Source organism: Gigantopelta aegis, unplaced genomic scaffold (genome assembly GCF_016097555.1).
Source record: "Gigantopelta aegis isolate Gae_Host unplaced genomic scaffold, Gae_host_genome ctg2375_pilon_pilon, whole genome shotgun sequence".
Classification (NCBI taxonomy): domain Eukaryota; kingdom Metazoa; phylum Mollusca; class Gastropoda; order Neomphalida; family Peltospiridae; genus Gigantopelta; species Gigantopelta aegis.
The window spans coordinates 56,389-78,240 of record NW_024532910.1 but is presented as its reverse complement, the minus strand read 5'-3'; the positions used below and the strand labels follow the sequence as shown (position 1 = coordinate 78,240).

Sequence of the window (21,852 nt, the reverse complement as noted above, 5' to 3'; positions counted from 1 at the left end):
CAATAGAATTCAATGACTTGTGTAAGGTAATAACATCACTATTATCTTTATAATCGATAACAAGCTTTTAAGATAGAGTTAAAATGTATGGGAAACTATGTCACACTTAGTTAGCTAAAAGTAATGAATTACATTACAATATCTCACGAGTTGCCTCAATTCATACAAAAAAAAAAGGTGCCCTGTCAAACAGTTTTTAAAATTTCACTCAACTAATTAACTTTCTGTCTATTACAACCACAAGTAGTTCATTGATATTTAAAAGTTGGCAAGGCCATATTGTTATTCTAAACTATAGAATATAATATATATACTATTCTACCTGAAACATATATATATAACAGTAATATTTACTTAAATTTTGCATAATGCTATTTGTTCAATAGCACCACAATGGTTTCTCAGAAGCTATCATTAACCTATGAAACAATAATATGATTTATTTTGAAGCAGATTTCTGTAGCGACTTTGTTTGCTCATACAATTACCTCATCACATTTCAACCTTCTGTATTAACATGAGGTTCATAAAAACAGCTTTTAAAGCATATATATAGATAGTCATGTCGTTATTATTTACTGATTCTGTTGAGATCCACAAAATTAACATGATTTTATCAAATTGTAACACTTATTCAATAGAATAAGTACTACGTCCTTTTGGTGGATGGTGAGCTTGGAACCTATTCTGTTGAAGCCTCTAATTAATCCTTGTCTTCACCGCCTACTTAGTATTAATTAATTATATGAGGTAGGCTATATTTAACTTTTACATGGCTCTTTTTCAACTAAATCTGTTGTTGACAATTAGTCTTATTTCAGCACCTAATTTTCCAGTTTGGTTAAATCTGGAATCATTGAGACCACACTACATGCACTATAACACTTCCGAAATAGCCAAGCAACTACATAAAAGTCTCTCTCATGTAACATGTACTTTTACAACTAAAACAAAACATACATTTTTTTTAAAAAATTTGTCATGCAGTGTTAGAGATGGTTCAGGATCAATCTGATAAAAATGTAGCCAGTGATGGGTAATTTGTATAATCCCTAAGTAATATTTGTAGCTAAATATGTTATTATTATTAATCATCATTAATTATATTATGTTTAGACCTTCTGCTTGGATTGCAAGATATCACTTAAAAATAAGAACCAAATGTTAAAAAATGTGAAATGTCACTGACACATCAACAAATGAAATTTATTTGATTTAGTTCTATGTAATATTTCCTGCGTCATCTTCAGATGTACATGCCTAGTCAAAAATTCACGTGAAATATTACCTGTAACCAATAATTTCATCATCCAGTTATCAACACACTTGGTAGGATATGATGTTATAGGAGATGCTATATGTAGAGACTAACATAGATTGTCTAATGAAAACCTAGTAGTAAAAACACTAGATTAATATTCAGATCAGAACATCAATGTCACATATTATTTCTATCTAAAAGTAATTGCTAATAATAAAAGGAGCAAATTATGTAGCATCATACTACATACCTTAGCCACTAAAGAATCTTTAGTCTGAATGATGTGTAAGGATATAATATTTATTGTTGTCAAAGTGTTGTTATAATGTGTCTGATAATCTGCTTTTATTTACTTGACAACATTACATTTGCAAGTTACATAAAAATTCTTTAAAAGGAGTTTCTCATTTGTTTTATTAATCTTGTGTCGCCAAGTAGAGTCTGATAGTGTTTAGACAGCTTAGATATCATGCAGTGTTTTCTCCAGTATGTGCATTCCATACACAATTGAACATATGTTTATAATGGTTAAACCTCGCTGTGCGTGGGGCGCATAGCGAGGAGTCTGTCACTGGTGTCTGTGACCCGGGGCAAAAGGCTTTGAACTGCTTGTAACTCGGCAAACATAGCACTGGTAAGCCCAAACTATAGTAGAGGGTAGAAAACGTCTGTACTTCTAAAAATACTGCCAAAAAGGAGCGTCAACGAACAAAAAGCTTTAAGTCTGAAAAACCTTTCAAAAAAAAAGCACAGCTTTCAGTGAAGACTCGAAAATTCAATTAAAAACCTTCTGCATACAGCTTATGACATTTTCTAATTTTTTAAAGTGATACTTTTTGCCAAAAAATACTTCTTTGGAAAGTTATGACAGTTTTACTAACTTTTGGCAGTTATCCTTGTCAATACATTGGAGCGCGAACTAAAAAATACTAGCACAAGCTCCATTAGTTCAGGGTTGTCAAATGAAACTAGCATTATACAACAGAAAGTGTTCGCTGACACATATCCCATAATTTTGGTAACAAGAAAATACTTCCTCTGACTGCTTAGTTGTATTGGTACTGAAGATCTGTTACTACAACACAGTTATTAGAGCTGCTATATCTTAGATATCTTTTTTTCTGATTTTTTTGATAAGGCCACCACTGTACACGCTCTGTTATATTAAACTACATTTCTCTATAGTAATCATGATTATGACTAGCATCCTGAACCTTGTTTGATTATACACAGTATGGGGTAAAGTAATCCCATTTGTACTTTGATAATGCTCTCTTGGACTCCGTTGGTCCCATTTGTATTTCAACCTTGTTCTTTTTGAAACCTCCTATAATATCCTCTAGGTGCAAACATCATTAAAATGTCCTATAACTATTCAAGAAACAGTCAACTACAAGCACTATATAATTCAAACTTGGGGATCCAAAGTATTTTTTTGAATTTATACATAGACAGTAGACAGCAGATATCAATGTTACATAGAAAGTACTGATACATATACTGCATGAAGGCTATGAGAGTAAGTCATTAATCCAAGAAGAAAAAAAAAGATGATGCTTCAATGATATTATGATCAATAATGTTTGTATTGTATACACAATCATTATTACCTCCACTTTTTCTATAGCTTGCTTTTGTACAGATGGTAATATTGCAACAAACATTTTAGTGACTAAAGAAATTTATGAACTGCAGGGTATACTGTATGGTAATATTCCACGTATGTTAACATGTATATTGAATAAATAAAAAGTCAAAGAAAAAAAAAGAGGACTCCAGCAAACCATTTTTTAAAATCATTCCAATTCCAGGAAGTGTAGCAAGATTAAAGCACCATCATGCTCTTTGTTGTTTGTAGATAAAGATTTCAGTTCCTGTGCAAAAACTGTTATTCATATCTGTATGTTTACAATGTAGCAACTGTTGATTTGCTTATATTATAACAAGTGACCACATACTACTAGTGGTATTGGGGTCACTTAGTTTTCTCAGAACAATTAAAATTATACATAAATAAAATTACCTAAAAAAATAATTAAATGTAGGAATGCAGGTTAAGTCTCAATAACGATTGAAGTAAAAAAAAAAAAAAAACGGGATGTATGGAAATATTCCACAGTAGTCATAATATCAAGGACAAATTTGGTTGTTGCAATAGGTGTAGCAGGAATATTTAGGCAAACAGTAACAAAAAGAACTGATAAAAGTGATACATAAAAAACATAACATTAATTGTGCTTAGTTTTTTTTGTTAGGGCTACTAAGTAGGGATGTTAGCATAATGCCATTCCTATTTTAGGCTAGTCGGATATGTCATCCCAACATTAATGATTCTCTATAGAGTTTCTATTTATGTGTTTATGTTTGTTTTATTTATTTATAAAGCTAAAGTTGTTGCAATTAATATCTCCTTTTTTCGGGAATTACTAGGTCAGATGAGGTGTACTCAGAATATACTATACAAAAGAGCATTGCTAAAATTTAAATACCTAATAATGTATAGCGCATACAATTTATGACATATTCATGCTAGTAATAAACCTAGTAGAGATAGCTAATTGAACTGGCAATGTACTGTAAACATGATATTTCTTGTTTGTTAGAAAGACAACACAAATTTGATCTCCTTAAGAAACAGGAACAAAGGTCAGTGACAAGGAGATACTGCATGGCCCTGTAGCCCAGCCTTGACAAGATTCCATCAAAACTTTAAAAAGGGTATTTACAATTTGGAGACCTTCTCCGGGCTGTGAAAAAAGCTGCTTCAAGTTCTGTGTAAACAACTGAAAAGAAATAAGTGTTTACAGTAGTTCATTGTTAAAAGTGCTCAAAGTAAGATTTTAAAAAAGCGGATACCTTATATAAAGCATACCTATTCTGAGTTGATATAATCTTTAAATGCCTTCTACTTCTATAGTTATCATACCATGAAATTAAAGAAATTTAAAGAAAGAAAGAGAATCATCCCTAACATATATCGTAGTGTACCACTAGACTACTTAGTAGACATCTGATTTAGCAATAATAATTCATAACAAGATAAAATTATAATAAAATTAATGTATTTTTTTTTTCACATAGCGTACAAGGTGAGTTAACATCGACTTAAAAGTGGCGAACCTTCATCACAGAGAATTTTAGAGAATAGGCAGGGACCATCTCCAGTGTTTCAAATAATTCCTTTATGATTTTACTACACCTTTCTATATATAGTCCATTAAGATTTGAGTCAATAACATGCATTATTACCACCATCTCCTCTGAATGTTATTGCACAATTGCCAGATCCAGCTCTATCATTGTCACTATCTTAGTGGTAAATTGACATCCATTATGATCATTAAGCTATCACCAGCTGTCCCATTATATTTACCTAAAGTAAGTGTATACTTTGTAGAACTGTCTCCATATATGAAGCCAGAGTACAGAGCGTAGGTTTTGTTGGTTTTGAAAGTCTTCTAGATTGACTTGTAAACTGTTTGTTCATTGTGAGTAAGTCGATATATTTTATTAATCCTAACCAAAAATTCTCCAGTAAGGCTACCAAAACCTTCCTTGTAATCAGTCCAGTTTCGGGTTGAAGTCAATGAGCCATCATTCTTTGTGAATGACAAGTCCAAACCACCACCATCAGTCTCCATGTCACAATAGGCCTATATATAACCAATGTTTGCAAATAACCTTGTCGTCCATCCATCCACCCATCATCCATCTGTCTATCTATTTATCAATGCATCTATCTAATATAGTACCTCAAATGGAGTCCCTCATAGGAATGATAAGATATATACCAACTGGTATTATACCTGGCCTCATACACTAAGTCTTTTACAATTATAATTTCTGATTCTATTGAAAAATTTGGTTAACAAATGCACAAAACTGTACACTTACTTTGACACAGCAAGAGGAAGTTTGATGAACAAATGATAATTGCTTTCTTAATTCTGTACTATTGAGAAGTTGTTTTTCCCAATATTATAGATGTTACAGCAGTACCTGTTCATATAGTGATGGTGACGTTGTTGCAATATTGGTGTTGTAATTTGTTCATAGTAGGAAACACTCCATGACTTAGAAATCACATTATTTCCCAGTATATCCGTGTTACTACAATCACACAAGTGTACTTATCAGGTGCATATCTTTTAATATACATTTTCACCATTTCCTACAAGGACGATCCTTTAAACAGATATTAGCTAGGACGCAATGAGTACATTCAGAATTTAGCTCTTCCCCAGGTCCAACAAATCACTAGTGATGTAGCGACATCTGTATAGAGAGGAAAATCAACTACTAAAATTCATACATACAACTACCTATTTCTAAGCAATATTGCTCAATTTGAAGTTTGTGAACTGAAACAGTCGCAATACTTGGTGGAAGCTGTCTTGACAATGGAAAGTTTGCAAAAAGAGTGTTATAGCACTAAACCCTATAATAACATTGGTTCTGTTCCAACTCGAGTGAGACCACATTTGTATGTGAAGATTGCATATGTTTTCTTTCCCCCCCTTGAGATGCCAACGCTGACAGCTTGAAAGGAACTGCTATTAGTCTGTTTAGCCATATAGCAGTGATCATTATTATTATAATGTATCAATGACACATACTTTAATGTTAGTGTTTGTATCCATCATTGAGCCACTAGTATCCAGTCAGCATTAAAGCTGATACTGAAGTTAAAAGCTAAGTAGTTATTGACTAGGCTAATAGTTTCACTCAGTTCACTAGTACCAGCATTGATAATAGTGTAGTTAAGTTCACCTCCAGTGTTCAGTTCCAATATGGAGCAATTACTTTAGCAGATATTGGGAAAGTTTGTGGCATAGATAGTTATAGTTTTGTTCAAAACTGATTAGCCCATTTTTTATTAACTAGAAATTATTAATAAAATTTGGATAATATATAATGTCTAATAAATGCTTACATATAATGTTGTATAGGTCATGTTTCCAAATTTAGTGGTGATGGGAGTAGAGCTAGATGAAAAGCTATCATCCACTCCTATAACTATTAGATGAACCAAACTCCAAAAAAGGTAAATAAAGGTTGGACCTGTATTATAGTTGCGCATAGCCATTTAAGTATTTACCACACAAAATGCTCTTACCCTCACAACTATAATTTGAGTTTTTAAACTGACTCCAAAACGACTTAGTATCAGAATAACATTGAATATCTTCAGTTAACACTTATCTATATCTATAACCAAAAACATATTTTAATTTCACAAAATAACTGAATTTGTGAATTAAGAATAGTAAAAAAGAACTCTAAATTACATGTAGAATGTAACCAATGATATGTCTATCACTTACAACTACATATTCTTTCCATTTCCTTTATATCCATCTTGACAATTGACATATAACGCTACCATTAGTGTTTGTACAGATAGCAATTTTCATTACAGTTATTGTCTTCTGCATTGCTACATTCATTGATATCTAATGAAGTATAATAAATTTATGAAAAGTCACTTTTTTTAAAGTATGTTACTATATCTTAAAGTTACAAATAATTTTACTAAAATTTTTTTTTTTATATCTTTAGTTATAATTTCGTTTGCTTACTTTTATGTTGATTTGGCCCCTAAATTACTGGAGTATTTCATACTTTCCAGAACCTACAATTAATTATGCTTCATGTGCTTAATATCTCATTACATCTGTGGATACTATTTCAATTAAAAGAATCATTTATCATTTCAGAACGAAATCTTTCGTTTCCACAGTTTCGTCAAATGTCGAGCAAGCCAATACTGAATTTTTACAAAAGACAAAAATATTCTAATGAAATGCACTAAAAGTGCTTAAGGTTAAAAATATCTGAAATTTTTTTCAGCTTTTAATTTAAACTTCAGACATGTGGTATCACCACAACAACTGTAGTTCTGGGTGTGCAAGTAGGTGGAGCGATTAGTACAATATGTCCTTTGACGCACTGATGACTTCTACTAATATATAAAGACGATTCAATTTAATCATACGTCGATGACATTGCACATAAGACTTATAACAAATATATATAGCACACCAAATGTAATAAAAAACATCAGCAAACAAATGACAATAATATTACAACGTTTTATATATATCGCTCATGTTACGACGTAATCACTTTATATTACGACGTCTTCAGTGACAACTGTAATAAACGATTTTGCATCGAGTATGTCTAAAACATTTAAACAGGAAGAATTGAAACAGTATGAGACAAAAAACTACTATTAACAAATATGATAAATTATATTATAATTACTACTCAATCATTTCGTATTCAATGTATATTTGTTCGAACATGTCTAACACACTATAACAAAGTGGAATCAAAAGTAACAACATGATGTTAGACTCATATATTCCTCCTGTTGCTTGATTTTATTGAGTAAAAGTAGATCATTTTCATTATTTTCTTCTTCTGCACATCTATCAAGTTCATGTCAGTTTCTCCATCAGGGTTTCCTTTACTGCAACACCACTTACACAGCCCATTCATTTTCACTTTTCACGATATCGTTTCAGAAGTAATACATGTAAGCAAGTACTATCCAAACAAATGGAAACCCAAACGAATATTGTCTGTACTACATATCCCCATTTAGACAGTGGGACACCATCAAACAGTACAGTGGTACTGATAGATACTAAAGGCTATATTATAGCAAGAAGAAAAGTGACAAGGCTTCCACAATATTAAAGTTGGATCAAACATATTTGTATATGTTCTTCTTATAGGGCCGGATAACAATAATAGCTATTCCACTCAAAAGACAGAAGCTAAACTGTTGCCAGTACTGAATGTTGGCATTCCAAGCTGTCATGTAGGGTAAAATAATAAGAATTCGCAACATAAAGAGGACACCTGCCATCCACCGAAAATCATACAGACTCCAAGAAGTGTATATGCCAATTTTACAGTATCTTGATGTTTTTGTTTGTAACTACAGAGAGTGGTTGATGTGCAGCATTAATACTCATATATCTCCAACAATTTCCACAAGTACCATCTTCATTTTTTCTCTCTTTGCACATGAACATAATCGATTGATGTCTTCCAGAGTTATGTCAAAATCATCTTTACCCCATCACGAAACTCTTTTCTGAAACTGATGAATTAAATGATTAAAGAAACCAGCATTATTTTCAGGATCATTTGATCTGAAACAGAATAAAAAAATGGGGACTACTATCACAAATGGAACACCAATCATGATTGCTGTAACCAAAAATATGGTACATTTGAGAATAATTATACTTAATATTTCCATCCAAGTACATCACTTGCCACTGTTATTTGAAGAAGTGTCATATGCACTTGTGAGTGACAAGGAGTCAACAAAAAGCCAGTTATGACAGCCAGTTTAGTATAACTCAAAAGGATGAAGGTAGCAAGGGGCATTAGGAGCATTTTTAAATTTTGAAGTACATTTTCGAAGGCATCCATCTTGTTTGTCTTGACAGTAAATGATTACCTACAAATATAACAAAGATCATAGGTAAGAATGCAGAGACGAATGTATGGCAATGATAGTAGCATAATAGATGTCTTTAGACAAGCAACGAATTTTGCCATATCATCCAAAAATTCAAATTAAACACGTCGTAGATGAAGAAATACATTGCTTAATGATGTCTGGAGCTTTGTTGTTAAGGCAGGAGTATTTCTGAAAGAGATGACACCATCTCATCCAAAGTTATAACACTTGTTATCATTTTGTCCAAACAATATGGGACCGTGTAACAAGCCAGAAGTCAGAGGTACATCGAAAAAAAATATAGCAAAAATAAAAATAAATGGAAGTATCAAAATCGAAAAGTAACAAACAAATACTATCCTCGAGCAATAGATGTACACTTTACACACTTCATTTGATATAAATTAATTGCAGGGGCATACCCATTGGTGCAATCACTACAAAGAACTCCATCACGATTTATTACCACAGAGTTGCTTCTGCACTAGTTGGAGGTTATCTCCTAGACTAAAATGACACCTTCTTTTCATACTCACAATTTCGACAGTGAGCAACAACAGTTGTGGTATTGTTGTAGGTGATTACCAATCCAATAGCCTCGTAAAAGAGAAGCATTCAGATGAAAAGGGTCACATAACAGATGCTTATTAAAATCACCTCTACAATTACATTTACCTTCCATTAGTTCTAAGCCAGGAGGACAGTCCTGAAAATGAACTGCAATTTTTGTTCGCAATGTGTTTGAGAGGTTGTGTCAAATGTGATTGTTACATTTCCAAAGTGCTTGTCTTTAAAAGAATAAATCATCAGTGGAGATATAGGTTGTATCGCTCATCCACAGCTTGTTCCATGGGAACCATAGGCATGTAATACTAATGGGATGTCACATCTTTTTCCCTGCTCTCATTGCAAACAATCCCCATTTGTTGTTGTCTTCCAGGTACAACAGTAAGGTTTTGGAGAATGTCCGATTAAGAAAAGTAGCGTCAGTTAGAATTTGGTCACTACATGCTTCATATGTCACACTTAATTATATATCCAGATATCAGTAGATTATTCCAACAAACACCTCATTTATCAAGTTCTTATTTAGAATACATATGCTCTGACCCAATAGACAAACCATTTATTGAAGTAGCATATATAGAGTTAGGCTTCTTGTTAGCTGTATTGTTAGTAAACTGAAAGAGTGTTGACCAATTGCTTGGGTTCTTTGTTTTTATGTCAAAATATTGGATGAAACAGTTTAAGGATGTCTTTGAAGATGAGAACCCAATGTAGTCCCCCAGTATAAATTGCACCACCAAGAATTGACAGCTGTATCTCAATAAACTCAAAAGATGTGTTTCCCATGAAACTTTGATATAACTTGAACTATATAAAGCTATCGCACCTCCATTACGTCCTGTGTTGTTTAAAAAAATAGTACAATTTGTGTTAGATGAAAACTCTAACTTTGATCCCATAGCAATAAAGCAAATAAAGCTTGTTCTCATCATAATTGTTAATAAATTCTACAAGACTTTTTTTAAAAGTTTATTGGTACTTTATCAACATACATGGCCCCAGATCCCAGTGGTTACACCAGGGTGTGAATGGTTATATATTACCTGAATTTTCAATAAAGGAACAGTTTTTTCATTATGACCTCATGAATGATACCTTTCACTAACAGGATGAAAAGCACGAAAAATAGTCTAATGCTGACCCATACCATGCAATGTTTGTTGCTCCATATACAGTTTGTGAAAGTTTATTTTCATTAAAATGTGAGTCTCACAAACATGTGACCGTCTTGTGGACAAAAAAGATACCCCACCACCAAAAATAGCTTTGTTATTCTCAAAAAATCACACAATCATTAAGTGTTTAAGTAATGTTCGCACTGGTAACATTACCAAACTGCTCTGTAAAAAATATAAGCTAAGAATGCTCCCCCCTCCTGACCTTTTAGCTTTATTAGCTATAAAACGTTACTACCCATTAAAACTACTGCGTTGTTATTACTGTGATCTTGCATTTCAACATACAGCCCACCTCCATAAACAGCTGTGTTATTAAGAAAGCTACAAAATCCTGTAGTAAGATATAGTTATTTTTTTCAACAGTCTCAGCATGACCCTTTAAAGAAAACTGAAAGTCCACCACCATGTCTACCAATTGATATATATAGTAGTATTTTTATAGGTAGGACGAACCTTATAGAAGATTGTTGTACTGTGAGCTATGTTACTTATAAAGCGGCAACTGGTTATTATATATTGTGGAATCCTGTGACATATGACATAGGCACCTGCGGCACTGAGTTATTGCATAATCTATTACCAGGAAAACCAGTAAGGAAACTCAATATAAACCCCACCACCTCGTTTACAATCTCTTGATTCCCAGGCCATTGTCAAATGATAGTCACTGTTAATGATGTAGTTTATACCGAGTTGAATAATAATCTGAACATCAATTCCAAGACTATTTTTTATAGTGATTGTAATAGAGTCTAAAGTAATCAATGTGCAGCCTTGGAAGTAGAGGGTAAGCATTAAAAGTTAAAAAAAATTAATGCCATCATTATTTAGTTTTATTTTGAAATCGTGACTCGTGCTATAGTGTTCTGCGCCACATCCATTAAACCTAGACCTAAATAAGGTAATACTTTTGGAGTCTATAAACGTCAAAAACCAGTACCACTACCTTTGCAAGAGATTTTCAACAACCCCTTCACCATCTTTTTCCATAGTTATATTGTTAAGATTCCTCTCCATTATTATTTAAAGGTCATTCCTGATGATGGTAATAGTTCATATTGACCTGACTTGATATATAGAGTCATAACTGTGATGTGGTGTGTATTATTCAATAGCTTCATTAAACAGTGAGGTTCTTACAAGGTTTAGATGGACCTCCTGTGAGACAATTCTCATCAATTAGTGCCTTTTATACAGCTACATAGACAACAGTAATTATGACTGACTGTCTGTCATAACATACCCACAAGAATAAACGCGTGTCAAAATGTAGTGGAGTTGAACCAATACAAGTACATTTCTGTGGCTAGCTTTAAGTACTCAACAGTATTAAGAAATGTACCTGTGTATTTAAGAAGAGCAAAAGGTAATTTAGTTAACTTCACACACTAATGCAATAGTCCCTTCTTACCTATTATCTGCTATTTTACACATACCTGGAATATAATAGTCATGTCTCACAACATTACAAGCTACTGTTATTTTTATTCCTGTGATTGTTACATGAAGGTGATGTTTGAATAGAATTTAATGATTATGTAAGGTAACAACAACACTATTGCTTCCTAAGCAATGAATCATATAACATATTGAAGGCAGTCATAAAAAATATTTTTCTGTGGCTAGCTTTATTACTCAATAGTATAAGGAAAACAGTACTTGTGTATTTCAAAAGAGCCAATGCATTAGTCTACCATTATACTATAATAGTCATGTCTTGCAACATTACAAGCTATTGTTATTTTATTCTTATGACAGTCCCCCATATGAATTCAAATAGAATTCAATGATTGTGTAAGGTAATAACATCACTATTATCTTCTATAATGATAACAAGCTTGTAATGTAGAGTTAATGTATTGCGAAACTAAGTCACACTTAGTACTAAAAGTAATGAATTACATTACAATATCTCATGAGTTTGCTCAATTCATAAAAAATAAAAGGTGCTGTCAAACAGTTTAAAATTTCACTCAACTAATTAACTTTCTGTCTATTACAACCACAAGTAGTTTCATTGATATTTAAAAGTTGGCAAGGCCATATTGTTATTCCCCTAAACTATAGAATATATATTATATATATATATATATATATATACCTGAAACATATATATTAACAGTTAATATTTACTTAAATTTGCATAATGTATTTGTTCAATAGAACACAATGGTTTTAGAAGCTATCATTACCTATGAAACAATAATATGATTTATTTATTGGAAGCAGATTCTGTATGCGACTTTGTTTGCTGTACAATTACCTCATCACATTCCAACCTTCTGTATTAACACTGAGGTTCATAAAAACAGTTTTAAAGCATATATATAGATAGTCATGTCGTTATTATTTTACTGATTCTGTTGAGCATCCAAAAATTTAACATGAATTTATCAAATTGTCAAACTTACTTCAATAGAATAACGTACTACATACCTTTTTGTGGTGGTTGAGCTTGCCTATTCTGTGAAGCCCTCTAATTAATCCTTGTCTTCACCGCCTACTTGTATTAATTAATTATATGAGTAGGCTATATTTTAACTCTTACATGGCTCTTATTTCAAACTAAAAATCTGTTGCAATTAGTCTTATTTCAGACCTAATTTTCCAGTTTTGGTAAATCTGGGAAAGAGACCACACTACAACACTATAAACTTCCGAAATAGCAAGCAAATTAAAAGTCTCTCTCATGTACACATGTACTTTTACACATAAACAAACATAACATATTTTTTCAAAAATTTTGTCATGCAGTTGTAGAGATGGTTCAGTGTCAATCTGGTAAAATGTAGCAGTATGGTAGTTTATAATTCCCTAAGTAATATTTGTAGCTAACTATGTTTTATTATTATTAATCATCATTAATTATATTATGTTTAGACCTTCTGCTTGGATTGCAAGATCACTTAAAAATAGAAACCAATGTTAAAAACAGTGAATGTCACCTGACACATCAACAAATGAATTTATTTGATTTAGTCTATTAAATATTTCCTGTTCATCTTCAGATGTACATGCTAGTCAAAAATTCACGTGAAATATTACCTGTAACCAATAATTTCATCATCCAGTTATCAACACACTTGGTAGTATATGATGGTCATATGTGTGCTTATGTTTAGGGACTACATAGATGTCTAATGAAACCTAGTAGTAAAAACACTAGATTAATATTACAGATCAGAACATCAATGTCCACATATTATTTCTATCTAAAGTAATGCCTAATAAAAGGATTGTTTAAAAGGAGACAAATTATGTAGCATCATACTACATACTTAGCCACTAAAGAATCTTTTGGTCTGAAATGATGTGTAAGGATATAATATTTATTGTTGTCAAAGTGTTGTTATAATGTGTGGTGTCTGATAATCTGCTTTTATTTAATTGACAACATTAGATTTGCAAGTACATAAAAATTTCTTTAAAAGGAGTTTCTCATTTGTTTTATTAATCTGTGTCGCCAAATAGAGTCTGATGTGTTTAGACAGCTTAGATATCATGCAGTGTTTTTTTTTTCTCAGTATGTGCATTCCAATACACAATTGAACATAATGTTTATAATGGTTAACCTGTGCGTGGCGCATAGCGAGGAGTCTGTCAGTATGTGTCTGTTACCCGGCAAATGGCTTTGAACTGCTTTAACTCTCGCAAACACAGCACTGGTAGCCCCAAACTATAGTAGAGGGTAGCAAAACTTCTGTACTTCTTAAAAATACTGCCAAAAAGAGCGTCAAACGAACAAAAAGCTTTAAAAGTCTGAAAAAACCTTTCAAAAAAGCACAGCTTTCAGTGAAGACTTCGAAAATTCAATAAAAACCTTCTGCATACAGCTTATGACATTTTCTAATTTTTTAAAGTGATACTTTTTGCCAAAATACTTCTTTGGAAAGTTGAAAATACTTCTTTGACAAATTTTGTTTGTTGCAATAGTTTTGTAGCAGAATATTTAGGCAAACAGTAACAAAAGAACTGATAAAAGCTGATATAAAAAACATAACATTAATTTGTGCTTAGTTTTTTTTGTATGGCTACTAAGTAGGAATGTCCATACTTCCATTCCTATTTTAAGCTAGTCTGATATGTCATCCCCACATTAATGAATTTCTATAGAAGTTTCTATTTATTTGTTTATGTTTTATTTTATATATAAAAGCTAAAGTATGTTCGCAATTAATATCTCCTTTTTTTAGAATTATAGGTCAGATGAGTGTACTCAGATATACTATACAACAGAGCATTGCTATAATTTATAATACCTAATAATGTGTATGTGCATACAATTTATGACATCATGCTAGTAATAACCTAGTAGAAATAGCTAATTGAACTGGCAATGTACTGTAAACATGATTATTTCTTGTTTGTTAGAAGACAACACAAATTTGATCTCCTTAAGAAACAGGAACAAAGGTCAGTGACAAGAGATACTGCATGGCCCTGTAGCCCAGCCCTACAAGCTTCCATCAAAATTTTAAAAGGGTTTACAATTTGGATGACCTTCTCCGGGCTGTGAAAGAGTTGCTTCAAGTTCTGTGTAAACTAACAAGAAATAAGTGTTTTTACAGTAGTTCATTGTTAAAAGTGCTCAAAGTAATTTTAAAAGCGGATACTTATATAAAGCATACCTATCTGAGTTGATATAATCTTTAAATGCCTTCTACTTCTATAATTATCATACCATGAAATTAAAGAAATTAAAGAAAGAAAGAATCATCCCTACATATATAGTTAGTGCTACCACTAGACTACTTAGTAGACATCTGATTTTAGCAATAATATTATAACAAGATAAAATTATAATAAATTCATGTATCACATAGGTACAAGGTGAGTTAACATCGACTTAAAAGTGGCGAACCTTCATCACAGAGAATTTTAGAGAATAGACAGACCCTCTCCAGTGTTTTCCAAATAATTCCTTTATGATTTTTTACTAATCCTTTCTATATATAGTCCATTTAGATTTGAGTCATAACATGCATTATACCACCATCCTCCTCTGAATGTTATTGCACATTGCCAGATCCAGCTCTATCATTGTCACTATCTTTAGTGGTAAATTTACATCCATTATGAATCAATTTTAAGCTATCACCAGCTGTCCCATTATATTTACCTAAAGTAGTGTATACTTTTGTAGAACTGCCTCCAATATTGAAGCCAGAGTACAGAGCGTAGGTTTTGTTGTTTTTGAAAGTCTTCTAGATTGACTTGTAAACTGTTTGTTCTATTGTGAGTAAGTCGATATATTTTGTATTCAATCCTAACCAAATTCTCCAGTAAGGCTACCAAAACCTTCCTTGTAATCAGTCCAGTTGCGGTAAAAGTCAACAGAGCCATTCGTTCTTTGTTGAATGACAGTCCAACCACCACCATCAGTCTCCATGTCACAATAGGCCTATATATAACCAATGTTTACAAATTAACCTTGTTGTCCATCCATCCACCCATCCTCCATCTGTCCATCTATTTATCAATGCATCTATCTAAATAAGTACCTCAAATGGAGTCCCTCCATCAGGATTGATAAGATATATACCACTGGTATTATAACCTGCCTCATACCAAGTCTTACAATTATAATTTCTGTATTCTATTGAAAAATTTGGTTTAAAAATGCACAAAACTGTAAACTTACTTTGACAAGCAAGAGGAAGTTTTGATGAACAAACGATAATTTGCTTTCTTTCATTCTGTATTATTGAGAATGTTTTTCCAATATTATAGATGTTACAGCAGTACTGTTCATATAGTGATGGTTGACGTGTGTTGCAATATTGTGTTGTAATTTGTCATAGTAGGAAACACTCCATGACTTAGAAAATCACATTTTTCCCAGTATATCCAGTGTTACTACAATCACAAGTTGTACTTATCAGGTGCATATCTTTTAATACATTTTCCACCATTCCTACAAGGACGATCTCTTAAAACAGATATTAGCTAGGACGCAATGAGTACATTCAGAATTTAGCTCTTCCCCAGGTCCACAATCACTAGTGATGTAGCGACATCCTGTATAGAGAGGAAATCAACTAAAAATTCATACATACAACTACCTATTTCATAAGCAATATTGCTCCAATTTGAAGTTTGTGAACTGGAAACAGTCAATACTTGGTTGAAGCTGTCTTGACAATGGAAACTTTGCAAAAAGAGTGTTACTAGCACTAAACCCTACAAGAACATTTTGTTCTGTTCCAATCGAGTAGACCACATTTGTATGTGAAGATTGCATATGTTTTTTTCTTTCCTTGAGATGCCAATACAGCTTGAAAGGAACTGCTATTAGGCTGTTTAGCCATAAAGCAGTGATCATTAATATAATGTATCAATGACACATACTTTAATGTTAGTGTTTGTATCCATCCATTGAGCCACTAGTATCCAGTCAGCATTAAAGCTGATACTGAAGTTAAAAGCTAAGTAGTTTATTGACTAGGCTAATAGTTTCACTCAGTTCACTAGTACCAGCATTGATAATAGTGTAGTTAAGTTCACCTCCAGTGTTCATGTTCCAATATGGAGCAATTACTTTAGCAGATATTGGGAATGTTTGCGGCATATAATAGGTATAGTTTTTGTTCAAAACTGATTAGCCCATTTTTATTAACCTAGAAATTATTAAGATAATATAATGTCTACATAATGCTTACATATAATGTTGTATAGGTCATGTTTCCAAATTGTAGTGGTGATGGGAGTAAGATAGACTGAAAGCTATCATCCACTCTATAACTATTAGATGAAACCAAACTCCAAAAAGGGTAAATAAAGGGTTGGACCTGTATTTATAGTTGCATAGCCATTTAAGTATTACCACAAAATGCCTTACCCTCACAACTATAATTTGAGTTTTTACTTGACACAAACAGTATCAGAATAACATTGAATATCTTCAGTTACACACTTATCTATATCTATAACAAAAACATATTTTAAGTCACAAAATAACTGAATTTGTGAATTAAGAATAGTAAAAAAGTACTAATTACATGTAGATTGTACCAATTATGTATATCACTTACAACTACATATTCTTCCATTTCCTTTATATCCATCTTGACATTGACATATAAAGCTACCATTAGTGTTTGCACAGATAGCATTTTCATGACAGTTATTGTATTCTGCATTGCTACATTCATTGATATCTAATGAAGTATAATAATTTATGAAAAGTCACTTTTTAAAGTATGTTACTATATCTTAAAGTTACAAATTAATTTTTCTAAATTTTTTTTTTTATATCTTAGTTATAATTTCGTTTGCTTATCTTTTATGTTGATTTGGCCTAAATTACTGGAGTATTTCATACTTTTTCAGAACCTACAATTAATTATGCTTCATGTGCTTAATATCTCATTACATCTGTGGATACCTATTCAATTAAAAGAATCAATTTATCATTTCAGACGAAATCTTTCGTTACCACAGTTTCGTCAATGTCGAGCAAGCCCAATACTGAATTTTTCACAAAAGACAAAACTATTCTAATGAAATGCACTAAAAGTGCTTATAGTCAATGACGTAATCTCACGTGATGTGCAAGATGATTATTAAATAACTCAGCATTTCTCTTCAATCAAAAAGGGGTAAAGCTTTGCCTTTTAGTGCGGTCTACTGGGTACTTTGCACTCTAATTGACAAAAGGTCCAATACTTTCCAACTTCTTAGTAAAAGTTAGTGATTCTCCAATGACAGCTATGGTGCTAGTATTTTTAGTTCGCGCTCAATGTATCGACAAAGATAACTGCCAAAAGTTAATAAAATTGTCATAACTTTCCAAAGAAGTATTTTGGCCAAAAATTCTCACTTTAAAAAAGTTGGAAAATGTCATAAGTTGTATCCAGGAGGTTTTTTATTGAATTCTCGAGTCTTCACTGAAAGCTGTGCTTTTTTCAAAAGTTTTTTAAACTTTTAAAGCTTTTTTTGTTCGTTTGACGCTCCTTTTGGCAGTATTCTTAAGAAGTACAGAAGTTTTGCTACAGTCCACTATAGTTTGGTGGCTACCAGTGCCGTGTTTTCCAAGTTAAAGCAGTTCAAAGTCATTTGCCCGTGTAACAGACACATACACTAACAGACCCTCGCTATGCGCCCACGCGCAGAGAGGTTAAAACTATAGTATAAAGCCAAAAACAAAAACAAAATGTTTGTAAGTTATTGCTCAATATAGAAACAATTAGAAAGACACGCATACTATTTCAACTGAATTACCAAGTTAGTACAGTTGAAATAGTAATCAGATATAGTGGCCTGGCACTGACGTTTACAGTATCAATTGTAAATGCCATAGTAATTAAATAGTTATTTGATGACACTAACCAAAATTTATGGCATTTTACAATAGGTTTACCTTTTATGGTTTTTATAAAAAATTCCAGTTCAAGTATCATTGATTACAAAGCTATCTAAAATTAGTGTACGTAAAAGAGACTAACTCAGCCAGTTACTGGGATAGTAATTCACAAGAACTCTATTTATTATACAATGTTTTTTGGCCAATAGGAGCCATCTTCAGGCATAGCAATAGATAATAATAAAAAATACACTCACTCTAATGTGTTAGTCATTGTTTGAGTCCTCCCTCACATATTTTATCATTAATGTAATCAAGTGAGTAGATCTAATTAATTTCCTACTGAATGATTTATGCTTCATGCTTACCTTTAGTACAGTTCTGTCCAGTATATCCTGTGCCATTGCAATTACATGTTATACTGATAATTAGTGGATCCTTAACACATTTTCCTCCATTTTCACAAGGATTATCTTGAAGGCAAATACTAATATTAATGCATTCACTACATGCAGAGTTAACTGTTTCACCAAAACCACATGTAAGATTACAGAAATCTATAATATATAATTATAAGCTACACATAATAATAATTAAATATCATCATACCAATTTTGTAAATGATATTACTCCAATTAGAGATAGGAGAATTAAGACAAGCAATATCATTTACTCGAGAGCGTCCTGATAATGGGTGATTATTGAAGAAAGAATTATCTGCACTAAACCCAATTGTAGCTAAATAACATCCTGTCCCATGTGAGTTTGTTACATTCATATGTGAAGATAGAATATGAAGAGTTGCCTTGAGAAGCCAGCACAACTTGAAAAGAATTTTTCTATAAAAAGAAAGTCAATCTCTTTATAATAATGATTGTGAACTAACAGTTGTTGTGCAGTTACTATCACAGTAAGAAACACACTTCCATCCATTGAGCCATCAGTATCCAGTCAGCATTGAAGGTCACATTGACATTTGAAGCTAAGTAATTATTGACTAGAGCAATAGATCCAAGAAAATCAGTGGACTGTTTTGTGATTATATATATAATTGATTTGGCCCTGTTTTCGTTGTATCAATATCAGTCCAATAAGGTGCTATCACTTTATTAGATATCGGAAATGTCTCTGGTGTGTAATCAATATAAGAATCTCCCAAACTTATTTGTCCATGAGTATTAATCTGTATATTCAACCAAGTATGTCCATAATATGTACATTACATCCACATGTACTTACATATGCAATAGAAAAAGTATTATTTTCCAAACCGTAATGGAGATGGCAGTGGATATATTCTGAGCACCATCAAGAAACTCCTTTATAGACACTAGCAGAAGAACTAAAATTTAGGAAGGGGAGATAGGAATAGCTCCTACATATAATGATAGTGATTACATATTATATGAACTCACAATAATACCTGCTGTTGAAATTAAGAGAAAAACCCAATCCAAGAATTGATCTTGGTAACATTATTATAGATATTTGTTCTCTTTCACTGGTTTTAAAGCAGCATGACAAATTGAAAATAGCTAGCTCTATACTGTTATCACATACATAGCTACGTATATATTCCATAAGATTATCAATATTACTACTACAAAACACCGGAGAATCCAGAATGAGGGGGTGCACAGACCGCAAAATTTTTAACCCTAATAAATATTCATAACTATTTATTTATATAGCACACCCTTTTAATTGTAAGGTGTGGTTGCAAGAATTTGCCTATGAATATACTTAAAGTCTAGTTTCTCTATCACTCTATTTCCTGTATGTGAAAATATAACATTATTATGTAACTTGCCTGGGAGAGCAAGGATTAGTCCATTCAACTATAAAGGGCATATAGCAGTAGTGAGGCATTCGCAATTTACTGGCAGTTTTTCTATACCAATGTTTGATTACAAGGTCCAGATTTCACTTAATTTTAAAGCACATAAAAGTACTTGCATGGAAGGACGGGAAGAACCCCATTCCTATCAACATTCACTGATAACTACTAACATTCTGCTATCTTACTTATAGATATCAGTGCATGGATACGATCAAATCACCTTCTTTGATTCAGATACACTTCTAGTATTTGAAGACTGAACAATTTGAAAACAGATACATCTGATGTTATTAAAGAGAATTAATAAGCTTTTGCCCAAGCAGCTCTAGTTTTTTCATTGGAAGAGTTAGGCATATTTACTGTATAGAAAAGAAACCCCCATAATTTGGCATCCATTTCTAGTACTCTGGCATCAGGTCAACTTTGAGTTCATCAACACTGTTACAAATTCAATCATGTTGTAATAAGTATTGTTTTGGATTTGGTTTCTGCTTGAGAATTATTGTTAAAATATTGATTGACATTATTTGGGGAGAGAATATTACCTCAATAGTTTGAGCCAATTTTTTTATAATTAACTATACTTGTGTCATCCTTTTGTATATTTTGGAGTTTGTATTTAGTGACATGTTTATTTACAATATTGGTTGGTGTATAGAAACAATACAACAAGTATAATTATATATAAGTTTTGGAGTGATCGCCATAGGTAGTTCAAGATTTTGAAATTGACTGTTCCCAACTACCAATAAGGTCTCCTATTATATAGTGTGTTAACAAGGTATTCAAGTCTGTATAATATTAGTTTATGTGAACGCATTTATGGGTGTGATGTACGCATAAATGATGCATTGACTGATAAAATCTCATTTTTATACTTAGTCAGTGTGCACTAGCGTAGCTAGAAATAAAAAAATCCATTAATTTATATTCACTGTTTCAAGTTAATTAATACTGTTAATGATACTGATATGTACGTTCTATCAGTATTCAGTGGCTACTCCATATTTAAGTGCTGCATATATCGTTTATTGAATAAATCTCTTTTAAAAAAAAACTATAGAAGTGTTAAAACATTTGTTAATTTAAAAAAATTGTGTGGTCTAAGAATATACAGTTTTAAATGAATGTACTTAAATTTAAACTGAGCAATTATCATAGATATTATTGTCCTGTTCTTTTTTACTATGGGCTCATAGCATGGATGAGGTATATTGTCTT

At 32.1% G+C, this 21,852-nt stretch overlaps 1 protein-coding gene across 1 annotated transcript; it reads right to left on the bottom strand.

Moving 5' to 3' along the window:
* Nucleotides 1-14,977: 14,977 nt before the first annotated feature.
* Nucleotides 14,978-19,195, bottom strand: LOC121391422 (ficolin-1-like; the record flags this gene model as incomplete). Its single annotated transcript, XM_041523064.1, has 4 exons — nucleotides 19,160-19,195; nucleotides 15,761-15,890; nucleotides 15,427-15,510; nucleotides 14,978-15,031 (listed from the first exon to the last, which is right to left on the bottom strand). Coding segments are annotated over exons 1-4 (304 nt in total), but the record flags the coding sequence as incomplete, so codon positions are not given.
* Nucleotides 19,196-21,852: the final 2,657 nt, after the last annotated feature.